Source organism: Struthio camelus, chromosome 13, assembly GCF_040807025.1.
Source record: "Struthio camelus isolate bStrCam1 chromosome 13, bStrCam1.hap1, whole genome shotgun sequence".
NCBI lineage: Eukaryota > Metazoa > Chordata > Aves > Struthioniformes > Struthionidae > Struthio > Struthio camelus.
The window spans coordinates 8,600,963-8,612,288 of record NC_090954.1 but is presented as its reverse complement, the minus strand read 5'-3'; the positions used below and the strand labels follow the sequence as shown (position 1 = coordinate 8,612,288).

The window sequence follows — 11,326 nt, the reverse complement described above, 5'->3', positions numbered from 1 at the left end:
TACCTGCCAGCGCTGGAACCAGGGTCAAATAACTACAAAGCAAGCGAAAGGAGTCTCTTCGGCCCGGTTAGGCCGAACGGTAAAACCGGTTCCGTTTCTCTCCCTCAGGTCCGCGTTTCATTGCGACCGCTGCAAGGTGACCTTGCTTGAAAGCACACACCGCAGGCCGGGCTCGGAAAGTTACCTTAACGTTGAGCTTTCCGGGGGCCCGCGGAGGAGGCGCGCCGGCGCCCGCTGCCCCCTGGCAAGGGGCGCCAACCCCCAAGGGCAAGAGGAGAAGCTGCGCTGACGTTTCCACAGAACAGAAATAGCCTGTTTCCAAGTACCCGCGGCCGGCGGGGGACGAGGCAGCCGCCCCCGGCAGCCCTCGCGGGGCGGCCGTCGGCCACGGCCGCGCGTTGCTCGTGAAGGGCCAGGGAGGTGCCGACTCCAGCATCACAGAAGCCTAGTCAAAACTCTTAAGATTTGCTGTAATTAGCCTGATATGCTTTGAAACTGCAGCGGAGACGCGGTTTTTGGCCGCCCAGCCTCAGTCTACGCGTTGCGATCAGAGACGCCTGACAGGCCAGGATCGCGTCCTCTCCGCCATCTACTCACCAGCAGGTGCTGGCAACAAAAATAACCGTCTGACAGCCCTGTGCGGCTCCTCACGACCAGAGGGTTAACTTGCATTCACTCCTCCTTTCCACAGGTGTTCGGAGAGAAAACAGTTATCTCAGCAGGTGGGAATCCACAGAGAGGATCCAAAACCAGCTCTCACAAACCAGCTCACTCTGCAATGAGCTGCTCTCAAAGCAGCAGAGCCGTCGCAACTGGCCCCGTCCTCATCCCCAACCTGTCCCAGCTGTGCAGCAAAACACCTTTCCTCCTTGGAAGGGCTGAAGCCGCCCTGCCGTGGGGACGGGCTGGCAGCGGGCCCAAGCAGCTACCGCTGCCCAGCGTGAATTCACCCATTCGCAGCAATTTGATTGCTACCAGCTGCCTGTCTCAGCCCCCTAAACTCCAGGGCAGGGAGATTTTGGTTCCTTTTTAGCTCGTGGTAGTTACTTGCTGCTGTTTTTAAAGAAGCATTGCTCTTTGAAGGAAAGAAAAAGTCTTTCTCCTGCAACTGTTTCCCAACACTGAATCCCACTTTCAGCTTACAGTGCCCACCTCTGATACCCAGGGCGCAGGGAGGAGGAACAGCCCCCGCCGCGGCACGCCTGCTCCCGTTCTGCTTTTCCTTGCGCGTAAGCGGTAATGCTGCCACACAGACACCTTCGTATGCTGGCAACGCGCCCCAGCACCTGCTCATCAAAGTACCAAAACTAATGGAGAGTTCAGGCATCTGAAACAGCACTGAAATGGGGTTGAAGTGCCTATGCTCAGAAACTGTATCTTAAAAAGAAACAATGATCATCCTCAGCCGTGGCCCAGCACTAAGCATGTCTCCATAGCCCCCTTCTTTTTGACATTAAAGTTCCCCAAACACCTCCTGTTTCTGGCTTGCCTCGGCCCCAGGTCATGCCTGAGCCCAGGGGTGCAGCGGGTGGAGGCCACCTTCTTCTTATTTTCTCTGATAGGGTTTGCTGCACTTGCCAGAGTGAACTTGTAGGGTGAAGCATCTTAGAAGATGTTACTCCCTTTCAAATACATTGCTGTGGTGCCAGTTTCTATCTTTCATATCATAAAACACAGGGGTTCAGCAGGAGCAAGAGCCCGAGAAACACTGTCCTCTGCAGTCCAAAGCCTGTCTTCACCCTCGGAGGCGGTCACCAGACCCACCAGGCTGCCCAGACAACTGCACCCTCCCAGAAGGCAGAAAACGCAAATAAACACCCCAAGTATTAGATGTGAAAAGGCAAGCACAATCCCCTCCCCACACTACCATTCCCGCTCTGTTAGAGGAAAGATAAGACGCAGACACTTACCTTCGAGACAGGAGCTAGGTCCACAGATGGGAGCAGGCAGTCAACACCAGGCCACAGCCCATGGAGCCACTTGAGCCCAGCTACCTCCTCCGCCTTCCCCAGGTGCAGCCAGGTGCCTGACTGAAGCCCCACCAAATCACCTGTCTCACCCCCAAGAGGAAATGACATTTGTCTCACTACCTCTGCTGACTGTGTTCAGGTCTGCGGGCCCTGGGGGGTTGGATGAAGTCGTACCACCTGCAGAAGGGAGCAGCTCTAGGACTAAGTGCTGCAGAGGGACCTGCTGGGGCCTGGGGAAGGTTCCCGCTCTTCCTCTCTCCCAAAAGCTCCTGTTGTCCTCAGTCTTTTTTCACTTATTCCTCCTGCCTCTAAGGACTGTTTAGCTCCAAGTCAGTTTATGCAGATAGTTATGTTTACAAAAGGACTATATATATACTTTGTTAATGAAAGCCTGATGTGACAGCAAATGAATGCTATAGGGAAGGTCACAGTTATTTTTTGTTCTTGGAGTGTTCCAGCCAGTCAAGGTCTGAAAGCTACAATTTCAGTAACAAGCTGAGAAAAGAGCAAAAAAACAAGACATTCAGCAGTAGGTCTTTTTTCCCCATATTACTACATTACAACCTCCATTCAAAAAGACGATCCCTTTAAAACAAATTTACTGAAACGCATAGCACCACGAGAAGGCTTCTTCTGTTTTTTAGGGTTCGTCTATGTTCTGAATGGAGCACATACACAGCAAAGATAAAGCAAGTGAAACTTCCTGCAGGCAGTTGTACTGCATCGCTGCTTACAGCATAGCTGTATCATCTGCTCAGCGCTCCAGTATCTCAGAGATTAGCAGAGACCTATTTTTATATTGCATCTGCATAAGGGAGGAAACACTGAACCAGCTCGTGTTTGACCACCTGCAGGTACTGCATTTCAAAAAGACGAGCCTGTTTGCCTCAAAGTTAGCTGAGTAAATAAAATAAGGGTGCTACAACCAGCCTAGAAACAGTAGTCCACAAAAAAAAGTGTTATTGACTGCTCTGAAGCTGCGTAACACAGCTTTGCACCGTTAATTTGGAAATCAGGAACTGCTGCACCGCCATTGCTTTGTAATGTATTTATATGCTAAAAAAAAACCCTTTATGTTCTAAATATTATTTGTATTTAAAGCCATACTTTCCAAGACTGGCGGACAGGAGGCCACGCTGTTAATCACCCTTAGGTTTTACACACCTGGGCGGAGTGGCTGTGTGCTCTGGCCTGGTGGCCCGCAGCCATCGTGCCGGTGCTCAGCAGCAGGCAGCGATCTCCAGAGCCGCTTCCAGAAAGGGCACGCAGGGCGGACGCCTCCAGGGAGGGCAGGAGCCAGCCCCACCACCGACGACACGGGGCCGCGCGACACCGAGCTGGATCGCAGTGACCCAGCACGGCCCTAACTCGCGGGATATAACTAACGCTCTCCTTCGGCCGTAGCCTGCTCACTGGAAAACTGCTCCTGCAGCACGCGTCTGGAAGCGAGGCTTCTCGTAGCTATTAGAAAGCACGCACGCGTCCACTTTCTGCAACATATCTTTTCTTAAAGACAGTAACTCCTCTGTTATTCAACAACATAACAGGCACATTCTTGATTTATTTCAATCTCCGTGTAATTCTGCATCTCGGGAGAGTCAATTAGGGAGCTGCACTCAAATGCCATGAATAAATGACACAGGAAAAGCCACCTCCATTCTCTCTAATCTGGGTTAGAGGACTTCCAGAGCAAGAAAAAACTAATGACACGTATGCACTACTGCCCTCTACGGGATTTAATAGCCGTACTGGAAGCTTTCCTCATCCCTTTACGCTACACCAGGAGGACCGGCACAGACACTTGAACTCTTCAGGCAAAGGCCTCGATTTTTGGCGCTAGATTGAAAATTCCAACTTTATTGTTCATGTACAGAGTTACCCAAGCACCTCTTCAACTGCCCCACGCGCTGCTTTGGATTATTACAGTCCGCTACCTCTTTATTTATTTAACCAAGCTTCTGCTTGTAGCAGCAGCTGGCAAAATGGTAAATTGTGCTCGCTGACAAGGTCTGGTAACTGAGTATTACAAGGACAACATAATCCACTGTGCTAGTGTCATTTCTTCTCTCTAAATATACTAACGGGAACCTAAACTACCAAGGAAATTTAGCCTCAAATTCCACCAAAGTTTAAATATCGGCATTTACTTGATGATACAGTTCTTTGGATTTGTTTAGGATCGCCTTTAAAAAAAATTACTTCTCATTACTAATTAAGAACATTTCTAACCATTCTGTGAGAATTTCATAAGCAGAATGTCAGCTTTACTAGTCCACTCTGAAGAAGCAATGAAACAATTTCCCTAGGAGAAGGCAACATCGGCTTTAAAAACACTGCTGTCCATTTTTGGTACTTGCAAGGTGCCACGTGAGCGTGGCGTGTTGTTACTTAGCCTCTTAAAGCAAGCAGGTGCTCATTACTAGAGCAGAAAAGACAGGCAAAGCAATCACAGCAAAGGATTTTACTAACTGCAGAAAGATCAACTGTATAAATAAGAAAACATTTCAAATGTGCAGCTTGCCAGTATTTTGCAAAGTGCTAAGGGCAATTTTATTAAAAAAGCACCAAAAAAGACTAAAGGCTGTAACAGACTAACAGTGTAATTTTCATAAACATGTTGCGTGAATTAATAGTAACAAAGTAGGTGGTTTCCATTTTTTCGTTGGTCAGAGCCCTCCAAGGCCGGGCCTGAACAGAGTCAGACTACGAGTGCGCTACAATCTTAGAAAAAACATTCCAGAAGCACCCACTCTTCCAAGTATTAAACAGAACTTCCAGAAGCTGTGCAGGCGCTCTCAGTCCACTGCAATTTTTTTTAAACATAACTCAGTTCACATGGATACAATAAATAGTTTATTAATGGAATGTACATGGGTTTCTCTCTCCCATCCTTCCTCTAGTTCTCAGCACCTGACAGTTACATACACATGTCAGTGTAGCTTCTCGTCCAAGCCACGGACAAAAGTTCACTTCATGGCAAAACGGAAGAAAGGCAGAAAGTTAAGACTGGCACCGCTGAGTACCTAGTTCATCAGGCGTTTGTCCGGTTCCCCACGCTTACAGGCAGATGGGTGTTTCTTCTTTCCACACCTCTGTCTAACTGCTCCTCCCTGACTTGTGCTCCCTTAAGCTCCTCTTAGGCAGGTCCCATACTCCATTTAGATAGCATAAAGTCATGCCTGCTCTAATGCTCTTCTAGCTATTGCCATATCCCTTTTACAGTAAGCCCTACCATTATTACACCATCTCTTTCTGATAAGTCATAATAGTTCAGTAAGAGCTTTGGAATTTTACAAAAATGGAAAGAGTCTTTTCTTCAAAATATAGAGCACAGTGGCCAGGAATAAGGCAAGGGCGAGAAAGATGAGAAGCTTGTCTGTCAGTTCCCTGCGGTTGTACTTGGTTATTAGCTTTCTCCCCAGTTGAATTGTCCCAGACATAGACTTAAATTCTTCATTTGCTTCCAGGATGGTTCGTGAAGAATTGGCTGAAACGAGGAAAAAACAATTTCAGCTGGCTGCCCTTCAAACGTACCCGACAAATGAAATAAGCACACAACGTTAGTCAATGCAGATAGTGTCAGTGAGATCCTGCTGAGTCAGAGTGACTTATGGGTAAGACCAACGCAGACCGCGTTCTTGCAGAATCTTTCACCGCTCAGTAGTCCTGATGTGCCAAGAAAAAAATGCAAAGCCAAACAGAAGTACTAAACAGATTACAGTTTCCATGTCCTGTTACCAAATCTTTAATTGTTTAGGTTACTTGATCAAATCTAGTCCACATCTCATGAAGTCAGTGCTACCTGAGAGCTCTTTAGAAGCTGAGTGAAGTAAGAACAGAGTTAGAACCACCAGTTTAAGAGAAAGAAATCACCATCACAGTCAGCATCAATTTTAGCAGCAGCAAGGCAGGTCAGTATCTGAATACATTCATTCCACAACTGAAATTCTTGCCCCAAGCCAGAGCAGCATATTACTGTGATTCGGGAGCTCTATGGAGAGTGAAAAGGCAGCAAGGAACACCATGAGCCCCTTAATTGTTCAGTTCAAGCCATTTAAATTTGTTTACTGTTAACATTTTTGACAAGTACAATTTACAGTTCTTTTTGATTTTTCCAAGTCAACAAGATGAAATCAACTGGAGGAAAAACATATTAACTGGTGTCAACTAAAGGGAGAATTGGAAAATATGCCAAAAGAGCAGTACTGAATATGGATCCCTGCCAACTTTGTTTTCTCAAAATAAAACAAACACTACAACCCCCCACAAACAAAACAAAAATTCCCAGCCTTCCTTCTTTCAAATTACCAAATGACAAAAAGCAAAACCCCAAGAGTCCCCTTAGTCTTGCATTACAGAACACATATCCTGTACTGGAATGAATGCAGGCCTATCACTCGCTACCGAACTGAACGACTAAAGAAAGGTCAAACTACAAGTACGTTGTCTTGTTCACAAAGACAAGTAGAGTAGAAATACTTCTGCAATGTTTTTTGCAAACCATGACATCCCAACCTTAGAGAGAGATTTTGATTTTGAATATTTAAATATTTCTAAAAATAGAAAACCTAGTTTTTCCCCACTGTTAATGATAAAGCAGAGCTTCCCTGCTTCACAACTGCTTCCTGAGAAAGAACTTGCTCTAAAAAAAGACAATTCTAACTACTGACTTAGAACGCACAGCTGGGTTTTGTAAATGACTTTCGATAGTTCTTCCCTTGATAAACTCCAAGTGCTGTTCAGCCAGAAACAGGGTGACAAAGTGACTGCCAAACTGCCTTTTTTAATGGGAGAAGAAACATGCTACTTCTGCATGAACAAACTGTGCCCAGCTGCCATCCTCAGATGGGGGCGGGGGAGAAGGTAGGAAACGAGGGAGGGGAAGCCGCATTATTTCTCCTAGTCTTTAAACTATTTTCTCTTCTGCCCAAGCGCAGCTAGTAAGGGGCCCAAGCAACGCAGATCCAACTTCTAAATGGTTCATGAATCACCAGTTCTGACAGGCCACTTGATTTATTGTCTGAGGAGTCTAAGCCAAAGAACAGGGCAAAATCTTGGTTTCGCACTCCCCGATGCACTGCTGACAGAGCAAGCGACCTCAGGTTCAAGTCACTTGATCTCCACATCTCTTAGTCATCCCAGCTGGAGACTGGGTAAAAACAGTTTTCCATCCATACTAAGTTTCCTCTACGTGCGGACTTGCACCTATGCTTTTATTTTCTTTTCTGTTGCCACGTGCATGCCAGGACAAGAGCACTGAGTAGCAGCAAACACACTCTTCACATTGTGTGAAGTCACATTGCTTTTACACTTTTATGTGAAACTAAAACAAGAGCTTTTCCTCCTGCCCCCTCTTGTTTATTTCAGAACTGAGAAGACACATCACGAAACAGAAAGACAGCCCAGCAAACAGCTTCATGCAGTGTGCCATTATTATTTGCTGTTCCTACCCAAGTGTTAGAGGAGTTCTGCTGGACAGTCCTTTAATTATCCTAGTAAGTTCAGGATTAGCGATACAGCTTTCCACCGTGCTCCACATCTTGACAGTTTGCCTCTCCCCATGCTAACAGTACTAGCGAAAGGCACTTCAGTCATACAGTCCATAACCAAATACCCAAATTACAGCTGTACCTAGGGTTTGCACAGTCTCCTCACTCTGCTGGACTTGCTGTGACATCATCCTGCTAATGCCCATCAAACTCTCCGTGATGTTACTTGCACTCTCTGCCAGGCTCTCCTTTGTAGTCTTTCTGAAAGAGGAAGGGAAAAATAAAGGGGTAAGGGAGAAAATGATGTCTCTGGGTACTGCAGAAAAGTGCTGCTGACAGGGAGCTAAGAACAGAGCTTGGCACCCCACATCTCTGCCAACGTACAAAAGATACAACCAGGTTTTATTAACGCATGAGAAACTAAGATTAAGGTATGGACTCATTATCTTCACTAAACACTAAGAATCGCAACACGTTAAAGTCATGAGCCAAAACAACTGTTAGGCAGTGGATCAGAGTCTCATGGAGGCTCACACCTCGCTAGTTGTTAATCCTTGACTATACAGCTTCATAAAGTGGCACAAAAGCGCTGATACAACTTCGTTATCTTGGATTTCTGCTGCTTCACCATAAGCCAACTTTTCAATACACAAATTATATAAACTTAATCCAGTTCTGCATGCGAAAACAGACTGAAAAATGATCTGTTATTTGTTTATGAATCTGACTGGATTTAATGTAAAAAGCTGTCAGAAACACTTTGAAGGCTATCCTGTCCCCTTTTTCTGCATAGATGGGCCAACACCAAAAAATCCCTAAAATTATTACAATCCTTAACAGTTTAAAATCTACACAAAAGCTAAATGCACTCATAAAAGAAAATCTGTCCAAATACAATCAGGTGACTTACAATTATTACATCACTCCCTTTTAAAACCAGTGAATACCACATCTACTGTTTAAATCTGTTACCAAAACATAAAGGGGAATAGTTTAGTACCTTTGTCTTAAGGAGTCTCTTCCCTGAAGCAGCTGATCTTTCTCAGAGTTGTCAATAGCAATTTTGCACGCTAGATTTGCCTTTCTCCAAGCCGCCTGATTGCTGAAATCACAAGAGTACAACGGCGTAGCACGATGGTAACACTTTGCAAGCTAAAACGGTTTTCAACAAGGAAACTGCCATAACTGAGCACCCTATGTACACACATGGACTATTTCTACGTTATACCACAGAATAACGTGGTATAATAATAATATACCACATTCCCTTCTGTTGCTTCTCCTCCTGCGTGTATCTTTTATGGAGCAAGGGGATGAGGGATATTGTGCTACCTGTCAGAAAACGGTCCCTCAAGGCACTGCCTTACGCGCTCAGCCTTGCGTACCGTGCTGCTCCAAGGGGATTCGGCTCAGCAGACCGCGACTAGCGTCACGGGCAGGAGAGAGGGGACGAGGAGAACAAAGTCCTGCCCCTCCGTCACGGATCCGCTCTCGCCGTCCTGGGCGAAACGGCTTCGTGTCCGTGACCGTATTTGCGAAACGGGAATCTGAGAGACGCTGCACCCAAGTCAGGTACCTCCACGTTTACCTCGCCCCAGGGAACGAACCTGTACACAGCACCTGCTGCCCAGCCTACCTGAGCATTTGCTTTTTATGGTTTTCCACTTCCTGGAGCAAGGCTTGTTTCTCCGATTCTTTATCTTGTTCCTTCGCCATCTGTTCAAGCTCCTTTGACGGAAAGCAGAAACAGGAGGTTCTGACCAAGCGCTGTCACCATCTGCAAGTTGTGTGTCCCCGTCCCCCCCTCACCCCCGTGAGGGAAAGAGTTAACACCAAAATTCCCTCAGGAGTTAACACCGCCACAGCCTCGCCGCGCGGCTCGGACTCCCGAGCCCCCCGCCCGCCCCAAACCGGCCCGCGGTGCCTCGGCGGCGGCCGAGAGGCCGGGGGGGCCCGCGGGGCCCGGCCTCACCTGGAGGCGGCCGCGGAGCTGCTGGAACTTCTCCTTCACGGCGGCGTTGAGCTCCGCGAGGGCGCTCAGCGGCCCCGGGCAGTCCCGGATGTCCTGCAAGGCAACGGCGCGGTCAGCGCGGCCCGGGGCAGGGGAAGGAGGGGAGAGGAGGCGGCCCGGGACGGGCGGCGCTACCTGCACGGCCGCCTTGATCTCCAGGTCGAACCTGACGATCTCCTGGTGACAGACCCGCACCGGCACCGAGGCGGCCGCCGCCATCTTGGGAGCAGAGGCCGCGCCGCCGCCGCTGCCGCTTGGGCGCCGCCTGCTGGGGCGGCGGGGCCAGAGCCGGGGCCGGGGCGGCGACATCGGATAACCCCGGTGGCCTCGGCCGGCGGTGGCCGGGCTGCCCCAGGCGGGAGGGACCGGGCCCCGCCGGCGGCGCCCCCGCGCTGCTTTGCCTGCTGCCGCGGGAACGGCTCAGGGCATCAAGCGCAGGGATTCGGGCTTAAAATGCCTCACGTAGCTGAGAGGCTCAGCTGCGCCGCCAGGCCCCCTCGGAGCCTCCGCGCTGCGGCGCGCAGCCAGCGGCGTTTCTCGTCCGTATTAGTAATCCTTTGCTAAACGATTCCTGTCATATGCCCTTCGATACTGCGACTGCTACAATCGTAGTAACCTTTCCGCCAGCCAGGCCTTCCTTCACGCGCTACATCGGCCTGAAGAGAGGGGTCGACTCCTTTTCCGCGATCGGACTGAGCCGGGTCAGGCTCCCTGTGAGGAGGAAGAGGAGGAGGAGGAGGAAGAGGCCGGGGTGCAGGGCAGGGCCGAGGCGAAGCGCCGGGGGCGCGTCCCCCAGCCAAGGCGCTTCCCCACCTCGTCCCCAGCGAGGCGTCGGGGAGGGGGGGCGGCGCGAGGGCACCCGTCCTCCCCTCCCCGGCCCCGCAGACACCGCGCCAACTTCATTTAGGCCCTGACTTTCTGGTCTTTGGCCCTCAGCAGCCGGGAACATGGCTGATCCTGCTACGAAGAGGCTCTGGGAATAACGTTACCGCCTTCTGCGGCCCTGCAGCAAGCGGAAGGGGAGCACCACGTCGACCCTTCTGCTGTTTTCTGCAAACGCCTCCCGTTCTGGCCCCGTCTTTTCCCACTCCTGCCTTCAGATCAGGCTGCATCACAAACCCGATCTACACCCAGTTAGCAGGCGCTGGGGTTGGAGACCCCTTGGACGGCCGTTTCAGGGAGCCTGTAAAGCGACCTGGCGGTTTTCAGGCTAGCTCCCCGTGCTAACGCACTCATCCGGCAGCTTTGCGCGTTAGCTGTTACTATGAGCACTGACTAGGAGAAACCAGCCCGTTGTCTCCTTACCTAGCAGTGACTCCTTCCACAGGAAAACCGCAGCGCAGCAGGGGGACACTGACACCCTTTCCTTCGTACCCGTTCGGCACAGAGGGAGCGAGCGCTTGAAGCTTCCCGCAACGTCAGGCCCACGTTTCTGGGAGGAAGCCCGAGTCAACGCGTTACAGCAGCTATGCCCTACTGAACGCAGAGCCCCACGGCAGAGCGTTTAAGAGAGTACGGCACCGTTCAAGGTCACTCCACGCATACAACGATTTGAGACCATTTTTCCTCCACAATTTTTATTTTAAATTACAAAGGATGTTGCATACATTGATGAATTTGTATCTGAATAGAAGTGCTAGGGATCAAGGGTGACAGAGTAAACAAAGTCAATAGTTTAATTGTGCCTCTTTTCAGGGACAGAAAAAGAAAAGAAAAACTGCACAACTATTAACCAACATTAAACATTGTAACTCTTAACAGATCATGCTTTTAACAAGGTAAATTTATTTTCTAACAGAGACAAGACTTTCAATAAGTTTTTCTGAGCTCCAGTTGGAAGTTGATTACAGAATGTC

General features: G+C 49.2%; 1 protein-coding gene across 1 annotated transcript; it reads right to left on the bottom strand.

Annotated features, from left to right (window-relative positions):
- Positions 1–4,800: 4,800 nt before the first annotated feature.
- On the bottom strand, positions 4,801–9,818 carry BNIP1 (BCL2 interacting protein 1). The gene is made up of 6 exons (XM_068959442.1): positions 9,606–9,818; positions 9,432–9,524; positions 9,096–9,187; positions 8,460–8,561; positions 7,602–7,720; positions 4,801–5,457 (listed from the first exon to the last, which is right to left on the bottom strand). Exons 1-6 carry the CDS (start codon positions 9,777–9,779, stop codon positions 5,261–5,263), a joined length of 777 nt encoding a protein of 258 aa, XP_068815543.1. The 5' UTR covers positions 9,780–9,818; the 3' UTR covers positions 4,801–5,260.
- Between the last annotated feature and the right edge of the window lie 1,508 nt (positions 9,819–11,326).